The sequence below is a fragment of the Lynx rufus genome, unplaced genomic scaffold (assembly GCF_022079265.1).
Source record: "Lynx rufus isolate CCGP_SWC_20201006 ecotype Redwood Valley unplaced genomic scaffold, mLynRuf1.p SCAF_2, whole genome shotgun sequence".
Lineage (NCBI taxonomy): Eukaryota > Metazoa > Chordata > Mammalia > Carnivora > Felidae > Lynx > Lynx rufus.
This window is the reverse complement of record NW_025814834.1, coordinates 13952646-13975185: the sequence shown is the minus strand read 5'-3', so window position 1 is coordinate 13975185 and position 22540 is coordinate 13952646. Positions and strand designations below refer to the sequence as shown.

The window sequence follows — 22540 nt, the reverse complement described above, 5'->3', positions numbered from 1 at the left end:
CAAAATGATAGCAGAGAATTACAACTCAGCAAGTGAACACAGATTACATCATTTTTGTAGTTAGAAAACTATGTATCCACCCTCAAAATTCTTCAAGTCAGTCATCAAAATTTATTCACATCAACAGGATTAAATGGTTAGGATGTATTCCTCTTTAAAATTAAGACATTAAAAACCAGAAATTAACAGCATGAATAACCTCTTGCTGAAAAGAAGGTAATGTCAGTATGTACCGTTATGAGCTAAAATAATACGAGTTAAAACATAAAACTGTTAGGGGACCCAATTTTGTTTTTCAATGCAGTACCATTCTGCAGCCATTCAATTCAACTGTAGCTCAGAAATGTGTTTCAATGTATTTGTAAGCATTCAGAGTATCAAGCCGGTGCTCCCAAACTGACAAGTGTCTCTAAGCTCTAGATTTGATCTGTACATCCATTCTTGAGAAAAAAACATAAATTTAACTCCACTGATTTTTAGTACTTTAAGATGGCACTTAAACTTTTGCTTACTGAGATTTCAAATGAAGTTTTTACCCTTTTCGTATTTATTAACTTGACCATCTGAGCTGTTCTATTTCCCGAGGTGTTATAATTATTTAATTAGGAATTGAGAGCAATGAGAAAAGCGGTGACATCTCAAGTACCAGTATCTTTCCGTAGACAAACACCTTCCCATTACAGAAATCCACTTATGTAAACATCAGAAGGCTGAGCCCGCCAGCTTTCCATTTTACACCTGCCCTACTGTCACTCAAGTGTGCTAACAGTACCCTGAGAATAATGCTCATGGTAGTTTTCATCTGCATCTTAACTGCAACATGTAAAAGTGGAAAATGTAGAGATTAAGAGCATGAGGCTTGCGATTCTACAGTCCAAAAGGAGACAGAATTCAATGCATTGCCAACTCTAAAAGGAAAATTATAACCCAAGACGCATGGGGAAAAATATTTACGTGGAGTTTTTAATCCATATTAGAATTCAGTTGTTGTAACTTGACCATAAATTTAAACAGAAACCATCTTCCGAGACATACATTCTAATAAATGTATCAACAGTACTGATAGTCAACCAAGAGTCTGTTATTTGAACTCATTAGTAACATTTCGCTTTTCTATCAGACAGAAACCTATAGTGGTTTGCCCCGATTACACAGCTGAAACATTGTCTTATGAAAACAAAATGAGACAAAATTAAATAAAATTGAAGATAAAAATACTCTGAAGTTAAAGCAAACTATAATCCTTGGCGGATCAATCAGGTAAAAAACATTGGTGAAAGTTGGAAGCACAGGATAACTGACATGAATCTTCAGCACAAAGTACATCTTTGAGAACATGAAACGATGACTCTTTGGAGGACAATAGCTGAATACCCAAGAATCATCAGGTTTGAAAAATATTGCTTATCACTTCCCAAAACACAGCTGCAAGAACTGAAGATCTCATTAAAAAATATTAAGGTAATCATATTTATTGCATCTTGAGAATGCGTTTCAAAACAGAAAATTAACAGTGCACCCCAGCTTCACCAAAATATATATTTAAGAGAGGGGCAACCTAAGATATTTATAAACAAAGTATAGGCTGCATGTGCTTTTCAAAGGGTCTGAATTAAATACAACCAGCTGCCAACTTTGTGCTCTGACATACTTGAGTTAGTGGGTGTGTGTATACGAAATCATTTATTTTTGTCTACAATAAATGAAATAAAAACACTGCCCTATACAATCCACTATTAGCAGTGAGTACAACAGCAAAAAATTATTGTACAATTTATACATACTAAAATATTTTCTCTCTCTAGAGATAACGCAGAACAAAACCTAATCATTATGACTTAATGTGGGAAATCTCAAATTACAATAGGGAAAAACGAAATCAGGGAGTGTATGGAGCCCAAAATAAAGGTTCCTGGTCATAAGGCTATAAGATTAGTAAGTGCAAGTGGTAGAATAAAGCATGCTCAAATGTATGCTTGGGTCTTTGTATATCTATCAAACCTTTAAATTAAACAAGACTAGCTGAAGAAATGTCTTAAGCAGAGCAAGATAACTGGGGACTGTGTCATTTCTTTTACCATTTTTGTTACCCAACTTATACAATGCGCAAAGTGCTAAGCAACACTACAAAACACATTTACGTCAACACTGAAGACCTGGGGAAATGAAATCCAACAATTTTATTTTAATGAGCTGTATTTTCTAAATTTTTGTTTTATTTTTTCCTGTTTTCATACAGTATTGAAAACAAAACGCAGCACATTCACATTTTCCCGAGGAACTGTAAAGATGATCTCTACAGGGATAAACGTAAAGCCTGAAGCTCAATCAATTGATGTTGAAAACTCTCAAAGGGAGTAAAGGCTTGATCTGAATGGTCTAGAACATGTACTGTAATTTAATAGCAGAGATGGCCGTCTTAATATTTAATGATTTAAAAGAACTTCTCAGTCCATGCGAAAAGTACAGTCCAATAAATCAAATTTCTGAACGCATTTTATGCTACATATGTGTATACTTTGCGATCCTCAGGTGTTCGTGCCAAATATTCTCTCTCAATAAGTCCTTCAATACGTTTCTTAATAACAACTGGACTTGGTAAGAATCGAGCCTTCAACTGCTGAGTTACCTAGAAGAGAAAGTAGAACAACGAATTCCTACCAGAAAATTTAAAAAATATTTAACATTTCCATGTAAACACACAAAAATTCTTACCTTTGAACAGAACTGATGTGTCATTTTAAGATTCAAATCAAACTCTAGTAATGTGATTACTAAAGTCAAAAATTGACTTTGAAAATCAAAATAGGTTTTATTTGAAAATGTGATGTATGGGTTAGAATATACCTCATCAGAACGTGAATGCTAAGGTGGGTCAGTAGTTGAATTAGGTGGAATATATTAGCATGAATGTATACCACACCGTGGCTTAACCATTTTGATGCTATCATCTAAACTTCTGGGTTATTCTCCCATTCACAGAATTTCGGAATCATGACGTCTTTAAGAGCACAGACTCTGAACCCAGAGTATCTAGATTCAAATCCCAGCTCTTCCATTTACTAGCACTGGGACCCTGGAAAAGTTAACTTAACCTCATGAAACTGATGGCAATGTCTGGTCCGTTGTAAGGGCTACTGCTGTTGTTCTTTTCTCCAACTGCTGTCAGGATTCTAGGTATTGTGACATCGCTAATAATAAAACAGTAACGACAGCAGCAGCTGAGGTCTGACTGTGCACTATGTATCAGTCACTCTGTATATGTTAACTTATTTAATGCTCTTAACCCTGCAAAGTGAGGAAAATAGCCAGGCAGCAAGACTGACATAAACTGAAAGTAAACCGAACCAACAGTTAGAGATGAGAATCTAAACCTTTCCGACCCAAAGTTCATGCTTTCCCCACTGATCTACCCTGCCTCCCTGCCTCTCTTGCAGAACACCTATCCACCCACAAGCCAGTTTCCTTTTTTTACTCCTGTTGGGTCATTTCCTCAAGACCACAATGGATTGACAATTCTTTGAAATCTGAAACTTCAGTACTTTCCCCCTCCAACTAAAATCTATCTCCTTTCTAGTATGATCACTCCACTATCAACACACTTGTTCCCAACCCACCTGAGATCTCTCACCCTCTGACCCTTCCTTATGAGCTACTAGTAACTTCTTCTGACCTTACCTCCTTCTTGACAGGGTCTGGATCACTTCAGCTATACTGTCAACAGTACCCTCAACTCCCAGATTCCTTTGGTTCTCTTCCACAAACACCTGTTCCACGTTTACGACATCATTCAAAATCTACTACTCAGTTCCCTGCAGGGTAAAGTTGTTTTTACACCTTTTGGGCAGACCAGGAATCAACAAGATGTAGCCCCCAGGCCAAATACAGCCCCACTGCCTGTTTTTCTAAATTCTTCCTGGAACACAGCCACACTTAACTGTTACTGGTGGCTGCTTTCGCACTACAACTGGCCACTGAAAAAAAAGTCTGCCAATCTCTGGTATAGACTGATAACACACATTTAATGTGTTCTAGTTCAGCAAGTTCCTGAGCACCATCCCCTCACATCCTGTTTCACGCAGGGAAGAGAGACCACTTCAGCATACAATTCCTTCGACTCCCACCTCCTTACACATACACATTTATTCACACTCGTATCCACCCTTGATTAGCACACACCTTGCATCCTGCCCTGGGTCCCAAGAGGGGCACATTCAGTAGCATCTTTGTTAACACATCTACCATCCACCTGTACTCTTTACACAGCTCGCTCTCCTTTCCTCTCCTAGACTCTGTACGTCAACTGTCCCTCAATCCCGTCTTCTTTCCCTTCCTTCCTTAACCTTAGCGTTTAGACACGGGGAGTATCTTCCCGCCAGAAAAACAAAATCCAGGACGCCTCAACTTAACACCCAGTCCTCCAGGTTTGCTCTGCGCCCTTTCCCATGAGCCAACATCTTGAAGGACAAGGCACTCTCCTGGTTTCCCCTTCACTTCCTTCCTCTGGCCCGGCCAGCAGATGTCCACTCTCCAGAGCAATGCAAATGCCCGGGAAAACCCATGAGTTACCTAATTGCCAACAGGTCTTAAGTGTTTGACTTTTTTCACTTTTTGAAAATTCCTGACCGATCACGCTTGTAATTTTCTTCCTTTGCCATGTGATATAAACTCAGCTTGTGCAAAATTCTGCTCACGGACATGAAGAACACAGCGGCACACGGTCCCTCCTCCTCCTTAGCCAGAAACCAACGTGTACTCGACTCCTCTCATTTCCCACGGACGGCCAGTCGGTAAATGGTGACTTCCCATTTGTCTTCACACAGCTCTCCCCCCTCTACCAATATTTATTCAGCCCTAATCATTTCAATGGCCTTTCAAGGAGGCTTCCCCTTCTTTGTTTCCAAATTTACAATATGTAAGCACTCAATAAATGGTAAGTTTATTTATTTTTGGAAATAAAAGTAGACCGTTTAACATCAAAGCATTAAGTAGCAGCAAAATTTTTTTATTCTTCAAGTGACAATATTCTATTACTTGTATTACAAGGACATTAGTTCTCAAAGTGCACACATATCTGGATGCACCCCTGTGCTCAGTTATCAAGTAAGTGCCATACTTTATAAGTGTTACCTGACTATGGTTTCCTTATTCTAAAATTAGATTTTAATAACTTGAATATAGTTCTTCCCTAAATTTGAACCGTTAGTATTATTTTGCCTTTTCGACCCTGATCTAGCCCCACAGCGCCCTTACCTCTGCTACTAATACATTGTGCTGCATCTTCTTTCTGGACTTCATTATCCGCACTATAGCAGCTTCTATCTCATGTTTTCTGTCGTCGTCTACTTTCTGCCTCGTTTCTTTCCTTTCTGGGTCAGATTCACCTTGTTTGGCAGCAACTAAAAGACAAAGACATTTACCATGTAATTACCACGTAATACAAAAAATGTAGTTTAGAGACAAAGATAATTTAGTATTATCCACACAGACCCATTTCAACCTGAGTATACACATACACTTATTAATTCTAGAGAACATTGAAGAGAACATTCAAGAAGAACATTCAAAGGGGCCTACTTCAACGTTTATTTTCACAAATATTTAAATAACGATCACTGATATAAAAATTCTGCTTATTCTTTTTAAGTATTAGGAATTTAATTTTACAGAGATAATAAAACCAATTTTGTTTTTATTAAATACAATGATTCCTCTCCTGGAAGAAAAATGGTAGCTGGATATATTTAACAGAAAAATTATCAGTAAATAATTTTCATTGCTGTGACTTCCAGAGGTCAACTCATACTTTGCCAACATAATGCCAAGATATCTTAAGAGGAGGAAAGAGTTCTATATTGCCAAGATGTAGTTAGCTCAATTTAAATAATGAGAAAGCACCACTGGGATGTCAGCTGAAAGAACTCCAGAACAAGTACTTTATTTGTTCCTCTCACAGATTATCTAAACAATTTATCGTATGTCTTAATTTTTCTTTCTGTCACAATCTTGCTATCACTAATGCATAGTACATTCCAACCTTTCGGAGAAGAGAAGTCTTACCCTGTTATTGCCTACTGTCTTCAAGGCAACTACTCAGGAATAAATACAGAAGTCCCTTTCTCTTAAAACTTTGCTCTCACTGAAGTAGCAGAAAAAGAAAAGTAACAGATTTTTTGTTTATCTGGTCATCAATACGAGATAGATAATGAAGTTTTGGGAGGCAGAAACTGGAAAACTACAAAGAACCGTCTAAGACACTGCTGGCTTAGGCACGGGCACATCCACAAGAGAGCGGACTGTACAGTTCAGAAGATCATTCTGGTGTGTATGTCCACTCAGCAGTTTCTAATTAGAATTCCTTGGTTAAGAATTCTTTCAGTACCTTTTTCCAAGTTAAAGATAATCAGTATCTTAAGAAGAGAAGAATTAGATTAAAATGACCTCCTAAGAAAGAATAATGCTTTTACTCAAAAAAAGCCAACGTCATTAAAAAAGAGAGAGAGGGGGAAGGAGAGAGGGAGGGGGAGAGGGAGAGGGGGAGGGGGGGAGAGAGAGAGAGAGAGAGAGAGAGAGAGAGAGAGAGAGAGAGACACTTAGAGTAAATAAAAATCAATGTAATGGGGAAACCTTAACTGAATCCTGGACCTAAAGAGTAAGATATGAAAGGCATTTTATTTTATTTTTTAATGTTTATTTTGGAGAGAGAGAGTGTGAGCAGGGGAGGAGGAGGAGGTGGGGGGGGGGAGAGAGAGAGAGAGAAGGGGGAGAGAGAGAGAGAGAGAGAGAGAGATGGATGCAGAATCTGAAGCAGGCTGCAGGCTCTGAGCTGGCAGTACAGAGCTTGGCACAGGGCTCGAACTCATGGACATGAGCTGCAAGATCATGACATGAGCCGAAGTCAGACGCTTAACCGACGAAGCCACCCAGGTGCCCCTAGAAAGGCATTTTTGAGGCAACTGTGGACAAGTGGAGGTGGTATAAGATATTTATTTATACAAATAAGTATTATGGAATTATTAATTTTCTTGGGTGTGATACAGTATTACAATTATTTTGGAAAATACCTTATTCTAAGGAGATAAAATGTATGCTTAAGTATTAGGGTGGGGGAGTGTAATGTTTGCTGATTAATTTAAAATGCTGTAGCAAATATATACACATATGAAGGGGGAGGGTGGGGTCAAGGGCACCGGAGCAAATGGGACAAAAAATTTAATGACTCATAAATACAGGTGATGGCCATACATACCTTTGTCCATTATCGTGTTTCTCACTTTTTTTATGGATTTGAAAATATTTAAAATAAAAAGGTGGAGAAAAGAATTTTTTAATTTTTTTTTTTAACATTTATTTATTTTTGAGACAGAGAGAGATAAGAGCATGAACGGGGGAGGGTCAGAGAGACAGGGAGACACAGAATCTGAAACAGGCTCTAGGCTCTGAGCGGTCAGCACAGAGCACGACACGGGGCTCGAACCCACAGACCGCGAGACCATGACCTGAGCTGAAGTCGGATGCTTAACCAACTGAGCCACCCAGGCGCCCCAAGAATTTTTTAAAAAACAATCTATTGTGTTCGGCTAGATGTGACCACCTAAATAGGTATATTCCAAGATAAATGGGAAGGCTGTGGTGATACACACTGGATTAGGAGGTTTTTTAAAACGTGAGGGCAGAAGCTCACTCTCAGTCTCACACAATACCCTTCCCTTAAGAAGAACATAACAGAGGCACATGCTTGTGTAAGGGGGTACAGATGTATCTAGCTATATCTGGGAAAGGGTTGGGGAAAAGTGGGATGGATGCAGTGGTGGGGAAAACTGTTAACTATGGAAATTGCTGTAGATTACAGTGAAATCTAATTTTTTTTTTTTTTAACGGTTATTTATTTTTGAGAGAGAGACAGAACACCAGCGGGGGAGAGGCAGAGAGAGCAGGAGACACAGAATTCAAAGCACGTTCCAGGCCCTGAGCTGTCAGCACAGAGCCTGACATGGGGCTTGAACTCACAAACCATGAGATCACGACCTGAGCTGAAGTCGGACGCTTAACTGACTGAGCCAACCAGGGGCCCAGTGAAATCTAATTCTTCTCAAAGGTTGTGTTATTTGAGTAATATTTTTAACTTCTTTGTCTAAACTTCGATTCCTGACTATAGTAAGAGCAGAATAATTAGGTTAGGACAGAGTCTTTGCATCTTCGATTATGAGCCAAAAGGCAAGGATGTATTTTGACAACTTAGGAAAAACCCATGTGGTCACATACTTATCACCAGGAAGAAAATTTTAACTTCTACAAAATATATTTAAGAGCCATGATAATTTAAGTGCCATTCCTAAATGAAAACATTATTTCTTCCTAGAATTTTATAGCTGAAAAGAACTTTGAGAGATCTAGCTGAATTCCTTACCATACAGAACTGTATTCCTATTTTAATTAAAGTGTTATATACGCACATTTAACATCAAAAATAAAAAATTCTATTTTCATCAGATCTAAAATTCTACACACACACACACACACCACTGCCACCCCAAATTAAAAATCCAGAGAGAAGACTATTTTTTTTTGAGAACAAAAATAGTATCTGGAATTATTATTGCTGGACATAATGGAATCTAGGATTATAAAGAATTACTTATTTAGGGTAAAGCAGGGTGAGGTTTGGTAATTCACATTATGTATCACCATACATCTTCCTCTAAATCTAGAATACAAACAAGTCCTGAAATCCAAAACCTGTATCTACCTAAACCTGTAAAGTCTTATGCCCTGCACTGGGGAAAAAAAGATATTTTATTCCATGACTTTTTAAGCATAGTTCTGTTTTTATTTTCAATTTACATCTGTGTCCAAACATGAGGCTATTTTTGGTGATGAAGGTACAATGATACGGTCTGCAAATATGGGACAAATTAGGCAATGTTTTAAAAGAGACACCACCCTGCTTCAGAAGGCACACAAATCCAATCAGGGTCAAAAAGGTCAGTAGAAGTGTGTATACAATGTTTTTTTAATGTATTCTGGTAATCAGTTACAGATTTAACATTAAAATAATTTTTAAAAGACTCTTATAATATAAACACAATTTTTTAAAGTTAAAGAAACTACAGTCATTTTAAACTTATTTTAAAATACTGTTTTTCTACAAAGACTACAGAGCTGTAATGGATGAGTCAGTCCTGTGAAGCTTATCTAATAGTAATTTTGAAATCAGGGCACAAACTATGTTAGAGGTTTACACATGAGCAAAGGTAAAGTGCTTTTTTCCCCTTAAATACATAGAAAACACGTTGTACACTATGTTAAGTATATAATAAACAGGATGCTCATTATTAATTAAAAATAAACACATTAAAAATTGTTCACAATAGGGTCATTTCTAAGCTTTTAAATGAGAGATAATATGGGTTTTTAAGGTTTTGCAACTTAAAAAATACCCATCAAAACATAAATAGCTGCATCTAAAAATCAAACTTTAGATAAATAACCCCCAACTCTGACAAATTTGTAAATCAGTTTAAAAAAGATGTCCATCATTAGTTAACTCAACCAATTAAAAACAATTATTTTATAAATACTAATCTATAACAAAATTGTATTTACCTGTTGAAAACCAAATGGAAATAAATACCTTGTTCACACTACAAATTACTTTTTAAAATTTTTTTTTTTTTCAACGTTTATTTATTTTTGGGACAGAGAGAGAGACAGAGCATGAACGGGGGAGGGGCAGAGAGAGAGGGAGACACAGAATCAGAAACAGGCTCCAGGCTCTGAGCCATCAGCCCAGAGCCCGACGCGGGGCTCGAACTCACGGACCGCGAGATCGTGACCTGGCTGAAGTCGGACGCTTAACCGACTGCGCCACCCAGGCACCCCTACAAATTACTTTTTAAAACGCTCACCGTACTTGGATTCAACTGTATTTTGACAGGAACACATATGAATAGAGCTGCTTTAGTCCTTAACCTACGTGTCACACAGCATCAGAAACGCAGTACTGCTTTTGAAGAAAGAAATCCAACAGATAATAATTTTTTCAGAGGAAAAATATAATTCCAGATACCTGTTTGAATCTTGACTCTGTGTAGTTTGGATGTGAACTGATCATTAACTGTAAATATGTGACCATTTTCTATTTCCTTTGACTTGGGTTCTTTCGTGAGAACCCGCTGGGTTGGTTTACCACAGGCAAGGGACTGCAGGGCTCGAACAAGCTCTCTTTCAGGGATATCGGTCTCTTGTTGAATTTCCTGAAATTTCACCAGATTGACAGAATTAGACTTTGAAAGATTAAAGCAGATCAGTTAATTACTAAGTAAAATCAACCAAACAGGAGAGAGATAATTACATGAAAGAAATAATTTACAACAAAGAATTCCCTGATTATTAGGACACTTCACTAAAATCTCACTTATTTGAACAAACTAGAGGAAAAGGTGATTCAAATCACAAAATATTGAAAAGACATGTACTTTTTAATTTCAGGAGATATAAGGCCTAGTCTAAAAATGTCATCCAGCAGAGATTATTTGGGACCTGCTCTACTATTTAAGTAAAAAAAAAAAAAACGAAACAAAGTCTTAACAAACACGATTGCTTTTGGAAAAGCTCTACGATCCTACAAGTGGACCCACACTACTTCTGCTCAGCAACTTCTTTTATAGAAAGAAGCAAAGTCAGCCCAAAGCTAAGGCATTCTACCATACAATCAAAATTCACAATCTGTGCTGACCATTTACTGCCTGTATGACCAAATGAAAAAAACATAAATTCCTGGTAATTAACATTAAACATGAAAAAAAGTAAGAAATATTTTCAAGTCCACGTGATAATTTTTGCTTCTTACCATGGTATGAATAAAATGCAATAGTAAAAACAAAAGCAGTTTAGAGAAGAATGAATGTGTAATGTCTTGATTCATCATGCTCCTCTTTGGTCCACGGGACAGTAAGGGAATTGCACATGTATACGATGTAGTTCCTACATGTCTACAGATGTATGATGCCACCCAGTCTTCACAGCAGGGCAGATCGCTTTGATTTGCTGTGTAAAAGCTATTCTTTCTCAAGAGCAGCTCAGGAAGAATAGGCATATTGATCGTGTAACTGATCTGGAGAGAGTCATTCTCTCTTTCACAGGAGTCTGAGCACCAGCATGGGTTTCTCTAAAGGACTATCAGTGAGGAGTGAAAGAAATGCGAATTTTAGTGATGATGAAGCACATTCCTTTGTCTCAAATGATCTCTGTATGTCTCCATACTTTAGTCATTTCAAATACTATAAATGTTAAATCCTGGCAAATTAAATAGGTGCTATTATTACAATGTTGATTATAATTATTATTATGTGTGACAAGTGACTTAATCACATATTCTATTGTTTAGTCATACTGAGAGAAAACTAGAAACTCCTTCTTAGGTGATATTTTACAATTACAGATCATTCCCAGAGGTGACTATTGCAATTCAGTGTGCATCTTTTAGGACTCTTCCTATACATCTACATATCCACACAGGAATACAAATCCATACACACATGCGTTATGTATGGGAACATGCCCATTAATACACCAGTATTAATGTTAAATATAAATGGGATACCTCCTCTGTAACATGTACTTTTCCCATTCCGGCACATGTACCCTTTCATTTTCTTTTGCTTTATTACCTTTTTGGTAGAAGTCTTCTACCTTTCTCGCTAGAATGAGTCCTAGGAAATGATTATGATTCTTATTAAAATATTGCTTTCCTCAAGTTATTTTCTGATTAACTGATTTTTATATAAAAGTTGATTTTTCATCTGAACTCTTCTATAAGAATGTTCTCAGGTGATTATCATAGTTGACAATCACCCTGCCTACAAATTTTGTCAACTCCTGATTTCACTTTTTTTTAGTGTTAGGACCTGCAGAACAATGCTGAATAATAGTAATAATTAGGCAGATATCCTAAAATCTGTTCCTACCTTTCATGGGCAGAGGTCTAATATTTTACTACCAACTACTGCTTGCTTATTAGGTCTCTCGTTAGATATAACCTTATGACATTAAGGGGATTTCATTCTATTCTTAGGTGGCTAAGAGTCCCCCATATCCTGGAAATATGAAATGGAGACTGACTACTACAAATGCTTTTTGTGTATCTATAGAAATCATTAATTGATTTTCTCCTTGAAAAGTCTGGCAATACAGCAAATGCTTAGTTAACTTTATGATGATGATGATGATGATGATGATGATGATGATGATGATGAAGGAGGAGAAGAAACCTTAATTATGTTAACAAATTCCTTCTTTGTATTCCAGGGATAAATCCTATTTGGACACACAGAATCATTCTTTCAATATGCTGCTGAGTATGACCTGCCAATATTTTATTTAAGATTTGTGCATTTCTTTTTTTTTTTAAGTTTACTTATTTATTTTCAGAGAGAGCACAAGCGAATTGGGGAGGGGCAGACAGAGAGAATGCCAAGGAGGCTATTCGCACAGAGCCTGATGTGGGGCTTGATCCCACGAACCATGAGATCATGACCTGAGCCAAAATCAAGAGTCAGACACTTAACTGACTGAGCGTCCCAAGCGTCTACTTCAAGCGTCCCAAGATTTGTGCATTTAAAGTTGAATAACCTATAGCTTTTTCTTTTTTGTATTCTCCTTGTTCACTTTTAGTAATAAGGTTATGTCAACCTCACATATTTCCAAGAGCAACAGGTGTATTTTGCTTTCTGAGTTGAAAGTTCTCTGTATAGCTTTCAATTTTAATTTGCTAATTATATTATTCATATCTTCTAGACGATCTTTTTTATTGTCTTGTCAGGACATTTGTGAAGGATTTCTGTGATTGCAAATTGTCTATTTCACCTTGTATTCCCAAACACTTTCCTTTATATGATGTGAAATTATGTTATTAATGATGTTAGCACTTCTTCATGAGATACCAATTATCACTGGTTTTTAACCGATTTCTATTTAAGTGCTACTGCCTAACATTAATTTTGCTATTATCCATAACTAGTTTTTATATTTCAGACTCACTCTCAAGAAAATTTAAGAAGTATAATATCAGAAAAATATGAATTAATATCTACATGCCTTTCAAAAACCAAATGCTAGTTACTATAATCTAGGGTAGAAACTACCACTTTATGTATTTCCTGATTTTAGCTGTTTTAAACCGTAACAAACTTCTATTCATTAAAAAAATACATAAAAAGAGAAAAAGCTTCAGCAGCTTGACCACCATGGATGAAATGTGACACAACATATAAATGCCACCTTTTGCAGGCAGCTTCTGAGATGGCCCATAATGATCCTGGTATGTTTTAGCCTTGTGTGATCCTCTCACAGTATTGGGGCTAACTTGGGTGATCAAGAAAATAAGTGACCGTATGCGACTTCAAAGGCTAGCGTCATAAAGGCATGCCAGGTTCTGCCCAGGGCTCTTGGATGGCTCGGGTTAGGGAGAGTTTCCCACTGGCATGCAAAGACAACTGAACAGCTATGTGGTAAGGGCCACTGAAGAGACACGGAGACCTCTTTTATCAAGAGCTGAAATGAACTTGCCAGCTACGTGGAAGGAAGAATATTCCAACTGCTTAGAAGTGTATTTTCCAGGCACAAACATTAGGTGACTGAAGCCCCAGGTGACATCTTCACAACCTCATGAGAACCTGTGAGCCAAAACTCACCAAATGAGCCCCTCCTAAACCTCTAACCCACAGAAACCAGGAAAGATGATAAATTGTTAGAGGTTGTTTTAAACTTAAGTTTTGAGATGTGTTATGTAGCATTAAATAACACATACACCATTTTACTGAACTTATAAAGAGTACTCAGAGTTAAAAAATCAGCCTCCTTTTAAAGTATTACTTTCAACTATCCTAATTTGTGGAGGTGAGTTGTGTAAAAGAGCCGGCTAATAATGCTTACACAGCAGCCTAGAATGCAACATACGGTATGAGTACAAACTTCAAGTGCCTTCTCACAATGCCCCCTGTTCAAGTTGCAAGCAGCCAGAAGGCTTTGGAGCCACAGGAATGGCATTCTACATATGCCATTTATGCTCAGGCATCTGGTTTGTTACTTAGCTAACATTTGAAATATTAGAGGAATTTTCTGCCTAATTGTACCCTCTACTTAATGATGCTCATTAGTATCAGTGATCCCAAGTCGGTTGGGAAAGAGAAGAGTAAGCCTGAACCACTAAAATTACTCGCAATTCTAATAATGGCTTTAGAAAATGAGTTTATGGTTTTGTCTCATTATTTTCATCAGCTCTTTATAAAGTAGGACTGAAAACCAACATTAATTAGCATTTATCAGCAGTTTATTTTGCTTAAAATATATTACCCATGGTAGCTGCAGATTAAAACAGTCAAGCTGTTAGAGATCATTTAATTCCACCTCTGTTTGAAAAGGCTTACAACTTGAGCAAGGTACTCAATACTTGCTTAATTAATATCCTTGGGACTAAATCATATGTAACTTGCGCTGGACAGTTGAGGTTACTCCCCTAGGTAAGACACACCTGGAAATAGATAAGACCGAGACCTCTTGACTTAGCCACCAGACCTACAACACTTGGGTTTCAAAGCATTTCCTTTAGGTGTATCCCATAAAAACAATAATCTCTTAAATGCAAACATGAAGGTAGGTATAAAATAGGCCTACAGGGGTGCCTGGGTGGCTCACCTGACTCTTGATTTTGGCTCGGGTCATGGTCCCACGCTCACGCGACTGACCCCTGTGTCAGGCACAGTGCTGGGACACTGGGCGTGGAGCCTTCTTAAGCTTTCTCTCTCTCAAAAATGTCTACAATTCAATTCTGCCCTAAATTTCAAGTGAACTTATTTCTATGTTCACAGTGTCTGAAAATTAGCTTTCAATTAAGAATAAATACGGCAATAATTTTACAGCTTTTATCTTAAATTTACACTTAAGAATCACATGATCTTGGGGCCCCTGGTTGGCTCAATCGGTTAAGTGTCCGACTTCAGCTCAGGTCATGATCTCACGGCTACTGAATTCAAGCCCCGCATCAGGCTCTGTGCTGACAGTTCAGAGCCTGGAGGCTGCTTCAGATTCTGTGTCTTCCTCTCACTGTCTACCCCGCCCCTCTCATACTCTCTCTCTCTCTCAAAAATAAACAAACATTTAAAAAAAAATTTAGGAAGAATCACATGATCTTTATTTCCACTCAGCATACCTATTAAAGGCATGGGAAAAGACTAATTGCATTTAATGTAATCAAAGGTCTTGGTGGAGGAAAGAAAAAAAAGATGGGTATAAAAAAGAAATTTGACACTACCAAGATAGTGTAAAACTAGCACTAGACATAGCGATCAGATTTGATTGCTCAGAGTGCAGAAACAGACCCACACATCAAAATCAATTGATTTTTTTCATAAAGGTGCCAGGTAATTCAAAGGGAAAAGAACAATGCTTTGGACAAAGAACAATGGAATGAACAACAGAGTATCTGTGTGTGGGGGGAAATAATTCTTAATTTTTACTTTATTTTTTGTAAGTAAATTCTAACATTTCTTAGACAGGATATCAAAAGCCATGAACTATAAAAGGAAAGTGGCAACTGGACTTTTTCAATATTAAAAGCTACTGCTCTTCAAAAAATATCATTTAAGGAAAATGAAAAGGCAAGTGACAGTGTGAGAAAATATTCATACCACGCAGATCTGAGAAAGGATTTGTATCCAAAATTTGTAAAAAGCTTTCCAAACAACCCAATAAAGACAGGAAGAGGCGCTTCACCAAACAAGACATGTAAGTGGCCCAGGAACACACCCAGGATTCTCTGCGTCTTGATCGCCATCAAGGAAAGGCAAGTTAAATCCACAGTCACATACAATTACACGCCAAATAAAACAGCTACAATTTAAAAGTATTAAATTCTGTAGACAATATGGAGCAACTGGAACTCTCCTACACTGCTGGCAGGAATGTGAAAGAGCACAACACTCTGGGACATTGCTTGGCCGTCTCTTAAAAAGTTCAACCCATCTTTCTCTTCCTAACAGCCTAAATCTGAGAATGACTCAAATGCCCATCGCTAGGTAAGTGGGTAAAGAAAACGTAGTAAATCCGTATAATAGAATATCATTCAGCAATAAAAAGGAACGAACTACTGAAACCATACACACACCAACATGGATGACTCAAAAATACGTGATGGACAAGCACAACACATATTCTATGATCCCATTTACAGGAAATTTTAGCAAGGCGAAACTCATCTATAGTGATACAGAGCAGATCACTGGCAACGTTGGGACAGTGAGCTGGAACACACTGCAAAGGAGTATACACATTTAGGGGGTAATATTCTAGATCGTGATTGTGATGGCACTTATACAAGTTCACAGATCTGTTAAAACTCCTAAAATTATGCATTTAGATGGGGTATGTTTTATCATGTAACACTCATGCTACAATAAAGCTGGTTTTTAAAAAAACGAAATGAAATGTGAGCCAATAAGTATGTGATGGTCAGATAGTTCCATCGCCCAATTTTACGTTGTTTTCTCTACTGGTACTCAAAGGTTACTTAATAAAAATAATACTCAAATGATAATAACTTTAAAGGTTATTCAAATAAAGACCCCTGGTAACCGGGGAGAATCAGAAACAATACAATGGCTTAAAATTTATATAAGTGACACATACCTCAAACGTGTATTTTTCTCTATTGTTAAAGAGCATTAAAATGGTCATCTGGAAAGTGGAGACCTGCAGTATGTGCTTCCGTGTATTAGAGCCAGTTACTTGGGCCCCTCCAACACCAACTTCGGATCCATCTTCCTGTTTCGTTTTTTAAAAAATACAAACAAGATAGAATTATCTCGTGGTAACTTTAACAGTATGTTTGAAAGATAAGCACTGTAATATCCAACTGTTCCCATAATAAAACTACCTAACTTATTCCTACATAAAAAGGAAACAGAACTTAAAAAAAAACAGGTACATGTATATGTACGTATGCGCACACACGCACACACACACGCACACTCATTCATTATTTAGGACTGTCCTTTTTTTTTCCCCATTATGAACATTTTAATATATCTGAGCAAGTAATGAATCAACAATTCCTTATAGTGATAGCTAAAATTATTTTAACCGTTCAGGATGGAATAAAAGACTTAAAAGACAACACTGTCATCATACTCCTACCAAAAGTAATAGGGGTTTCTTTCTGTGTGGTCTAAGATCAAATAACAGCACAGGATGAGGGAAAAAATCTCTGCCATCCTTAAGCCTGTTTCTGCTCTATGATTTAAGTACAAAGTAGAAAGTTAAGCCTTCAGCAATTAACATGCGAATTGTTTTTTAAAACCCACTATCTATTTAACCCAACTTCAAAAGAAAACATGATTATTTAGGAAAAAACCCTCTCCTTTAAAACAAAAGCAAGCAATAATTAAAAGCTGAGTTCGTTAGTATCCATAACCTTACTACTTACGCTCAAACATTTAACAGTGTCAAACATGAACTGTAAAGAATATTTTCCATTTCATTTAAGCATAAAAATTAGAACAGGTGTAGACATTAACAATATTTAAAAAAAGTGGGGGGGAGTTAGAGTAACTTATATAAAACCATTAGGACTATTCTTAAAATACGGAATAAAACTGTTATTTGCTGCCTAGATGACAGTTCAGGTATTTTTCTTTTAATGTTTTTCTAAAAGATTTATTATTTATTACTTTCTTATTTGAAGGCAAATGACTTTGATTTGAATGATATCCAAGCAATGCAAGCAAGTTATTAGTCTAAACTTCACAACGTTGGATGTAAAAAAGCTATTACGTTTTTTAAACAAAAGCAATTCACTAGTGCCTTGCTAATTTTTTTTTTTAATTTTTTTTTTCAACGTTTATTTATTTTTGGGACAGAGAGAGACAGAGCATGAACAGGGGAGGGGCAGAGAGAGAGGGCGACACAGAATCGGAAACAGGCTCCAGGCTCTGAGCCATGAGCCCAGAGCCTGACGCGGGGCTCGAACTCACGGACCGCGAGATCGTGACCTGGCTGAAGTCGGACGCTTAACCGACTGCGCCACCCAGGCGCCCCTTGCTAATTTTTAAAGTAAATACTTTGGTAGTATTTTGTACATCTCACAAATGCCATGTTAATTTTCCTGGTTTTGATTTACTGGAAACAAAGATTATAGGAGATGTGAGAATTCTGAAAAGGGACTAACAGCTTTGTATGCTCTTAAATAAGCTTTTATTAGCTTATGCAATACTGTCTCAAATCTAATCTTATACATAAAATGCATCATTATATTATTATACATTCCTGAAGGAAGGCTACTGAGTCTTCATAGTGTCCAATAAAGAACAGAAGGAAGGAAGTTAAAGCCAGTTTCCCCTTGTGAATATTTCAAACAGGTAGGAAAATAAGAGGAATACATAAATTACCCAGGTCAACAAAAATCAGAAATCAATTCCATAAACTAATTTCCAGTTACTTAATGTAAGTATGTTCCAACTGTCAATAGTTACCTTTTTAACTGGTCCGTAAAAGGTGGCATTGAGATCTGCAGAACCCATATGATGCTGGAGCGTGAGCTGTCGACCACTGTGTTTGGCTAAGTAAAACCTTTAGCAAATCAAACCAGGTTTTAGAGAGTCATGTAACTTACATATTTGAAATTATAAACTACAGGATAATAACCCTTAACAAGTGTCTATGTGTAAGGGCAGTATTAATTGGTATTAGTACACTTTGCCCCTGGCCTGCAGATCAGCTGTTACTGTCCCTAAGACCACTTTTCTCCACAGTAACCCAACAATCGTTTGTTCTAAGCCATGGGCAGACGTCCACAATACAAAATACACTAAGGATGAAGACATTAGTAAACTGGCCCTTTGAAAAGAGTTTACACAACTCATTTTCACACATTAAAAAGCATGAAGAATACATTCGCCTTTTGAACATTAGGTAAAACATGAAGTACAGTCATCCTCAATCAGGAACACCACTAATGCTCAAGTTTATTTCAACTTTGGACAATTACGTGTACTTACAAATACAAAGTTTGACCTATGTTTACCTTCTGAATATCTCAAAAGCATGTCTTGGTGCTGGTGGGATGTTGCACTTTGGTGTGGCTGACTGAGTGGGCCAATATCCTGTTGTGAGCACCCGGACTGTGAGATCAACACCACCTAAAGATACCTGTGTAAAAGATAAAAAGATGTCCCCCACAAATTAACTAGGATTTGTTTTCTGTTCCATATAGACACTGTGTTAGAGTTATCCAAGTAGTTCGCTCCTTGTCCAATATCTAGCAAATAAAACTTAACTTCTTAAAGGCTAGATCCATCAGTGTTTTCCAAATTTTAATTATCCTGGCAAATATTTGCAATGATTGCTTAAGATGTTGGCTTTAAAATAATGACCAAGAGAGAATTCTTACTATATAAACAAAAGTCTTAACGGTATCACTGAGAAGCATAAAGTTTTGGCCGTTATGTCTTTTTAGATACAACGTCAAGGTGTCATGAAGTATCATTTTAGAGAAAATTCTAAATCTTTCATCTTAAGGGTATCCACTTTTCATCTCAGCTTTTAAATATTTTTACCATCTTAACACACAACCTAATATCTCACTCTAATATCTCATTCACATTTCCACTACATTAATCAAAACTTTCATGTTTTCACATGTAGTTCTTATTTTAACAGCCTCTGCAGAAGATGCTGCAGATCCAGTTCTACAAAGTGTGCTCCACAAATACTGCAAAATGGGTAACTATCTCTACAAAATAGATGCTAGCATTACTGTCACAGTGAGGTATTTTCTTCTTTACCAACAAATTTCTAAGAAAACAAGAAAGCACATTAACAGTAACTTTTTAAAGTTTTTATTTTGAGAGAGAGAGAGAGAGAGCACGTGCGAGAGCGAGAGTGAGTATGGGGGAGGGGCAGAGACAGAGGGAGAGAGGGAATCCCCAGCAGGCTCTATACTGTCAACACAGAGCCTGATGCAGGGCCCGAACTCACAAACTGCGAGATCATGACCTGAGCAGAAACCAAGAGTCGGACGCTTGACTGACTGAGCCACTCAGGGGCCCCAACAGGAACTCTTAAGCGCAAATGAAATATTGTTATTGATATTCACAACTTGTTTTAAACCATTATTCCACATTTAACCTGGATGATTAGTGATTCAGATTTTTTTTTTTGTCTTTATTTTTTTGAGAGAGAGACAGAGCGTGAGCAGGGGAGGGGCAGAGAGAGAGGGAGAAACAGAATCTGAAGGAGGCTCCAGGCTCTGAGCTGTCAGCACAGAGCCCGACGCGGGGCTCGAACCCACGGACTGTGAGATCGTGACCTGAGCAGAAGTCAGACGCCTAACCGACTGAGCCACCCAGGCGCCCCAATGATACAGATTTTTTTTTTAAGGAGATAAATTTCATAAATATCAAGAAGTATGCCCCACTCAGATCTCCTGAAGAACTACTCAAGCAGCTGAAGCTAATAATCTTAGACAATGCACAGGAGAGATGACCACAGGAGACTCTTAGATGACGAACAGAGGTGGGCAGTGGCAGCGGTACATTTCCAAGTGGCAGTAATGGCACCACAACTTGGTTCAATCCCTTCTCCCACATACCCATACATCTTGCTAATTTTCAAATCTTTCCTCAGAATGTAATTTTTTAAAGGAGGCCTTCCCTGACCACTCTGCCACTACAGATTTCCTCTCTATTACCTGTCACCTGCTAAGGTGCTATGTGCTTGTTTATCTCGTTCTCATCTGTGACCCAGATTAGAATGTAAGTTCCATTGTGGGAGGGAATTTTGTCTGTTCATTCTCTGCTGTATACCCAGTGCCCAGAACAGTGCTTGGCATAGAAGGCACTTAATGAATTATTCATTAAGTGAGGGGAAAAAAAGGAAGAACCTCAAAGAAATATTCCTTTAGTGGTCTGCATGTCCTCTTCCTAGCTGTCTTAGTAAGTAATATTTTGAAGACATTCACCGTATATTCAAAGGCAGTACATGACAAGGGCAAGTGTACTGAGACTGAAGTAACAGAAACGGCTATCGAGTTAGGATACAACCTGCTGATACAAACAAATAGAAATATAATAGCAAGTCTGTTTTTCCTGCCCCTCTCTCAGTTTTTAAAATAAAAACACAAGAGAAGTGCCTGAGTGGCTCAGGCTGTTGAGCATCTGACTCCCGATTTTGGATCAGGTATTGATCCCAGAATTGTGGGATCGAGCCCTACGCTGGGCTCTGCGCTAGGCATGAAGCCTGCTTAAGATTCTCTCTCTTCCCCTCTGCCCGCCCCCTACTCAAAAATAAACAAACTCTCTCTCAAAAATAAGCAAACGTTTAAAAAAATATATGTGTAAGATTAGTGGAAGAAAAAAAATAAACAGGAAAAATAATTATATCTCATGAAAATATATTAGTGTATCAGAATTAAGTACAAATCTCTAAATAATCTAAAAAAGAAAAAACTACCTAGGATAATCATATTATTCAGTTCCTGCCCAACCAAATTTCTATTTGTCACAGACTTGTATCTTTCCTACTCTCAACCCTTCTCCACAATCAACTTTGAGGCAAATCATACAACTATATATAATGGGGAGAGACCAGAAGTCCAAGTCAGAATGCCTTAATATATATAAATGTCCATTTCTATAGAATTAGGTATTTTCACATAATTTGGCTTGTGATGACCAATAAAAGTGAGAGTCTCATATCTAAATGTCAGAGGAAATGACCTCCAAATTTTTTAAATGGCTGTTATGTCTTTTTTTTTTTTTAATGTTTATTTAATTTTGAGAGAGTGAGACACAGAATCTGAAACAGGCTCCAGGCTCTGAGCTGTCAGCACAGAGCCCAATGCGGGGCTGGAACTCACGAACCATGAGAACATGACCTGATCTGAAGCCGGACAATTAACCTACTGAGCCACCCAGGTGCCCCGGCTGTCATAGGTCTGAATTACGAAGTTGTATAAGGTCACTCGAGAAAAAAGGGAAAACCTGTGGAGTTCTCTAAACGGAAAGTTTAAGGTGAAGCTGAAAAACAGAGGGGAGGGGAGGGGAGGGGAGGGGAGGGGAGGGGAGGGGAGAGGAGAGAATAAAAAGAAAATTCTGAACTTCATTAAACCCTCACAAAAACCCCATCAGACTCCAAAGCTGTTTAAAGCTGCAGCTTTACTGTCTTCCAGGAGGCACAATACAAAACCACATTTACAACACATTAATGTCAGCATTTTTATACTCTTGATCGTTCCCTAGGAGCTCTGAGAATGTCAGACTCCCTTTATGCTGATCTTATGGATGAGAATACTGAGGTATAGGAAGGTCAGGCAACGATTCTAAGATAGCACAATCCTGGGGGTAAGGTGAGAGGAAGAGTGTAAAACTCAGCAAGTGTGCCCAGGCCCCATATTCTTTCCACAATCTGTAATGGTTACGACAGTGAAATCATTCTATCAAAGTTTCAGAACACTCCTTCAAGGAGAGAGGATAAACTAAATTTTAGA

At 37.7% G+C, this 22540-nt stretch overlaps 1 protein-coding gene across 2 annotated transcripts in view; it reads right to left on the bottom strand.

Annotated features, from left to right (window-relative positions):
- Window positions 1-2165: 2165 nt before the first annotated feature.
- Window positions 2166-22540, bottom strand: part of CUL3 (cullin 3) — a 94926-nt gene continuing 74551 nt past the window's right edge. For both annotated transcript variants that reach the window (XM_047085986.1, XM_047085987.1), the window contains exons 11-16: window positions 19079-19203; window positions 18528-18624; window positions 16687-16821; window positions 10070-10256; window positions 5254-5399; window positions 2166-2629 (exon numbers count right to left, since the gene is read on the bottom strand). In XM_047085986.1, the coding sequence (XP_046941942.1) occupies window positions 2498-2629; window positions 5254-5399; window positions 10070-10256; window positions 16687-16821; window positions 18528-18624; window positions 19079-19203 (822 nt within the window). In that variant the 3' untranslated portion in view covers window positions 2166-2497. The remainder of the gene's footprint in view (window positions 2630-5253; window positions 5400-10069; window positions 10257-16686; window positions 16822-18527; window positions 18625-19078; window positions 19204-22540) is intronic.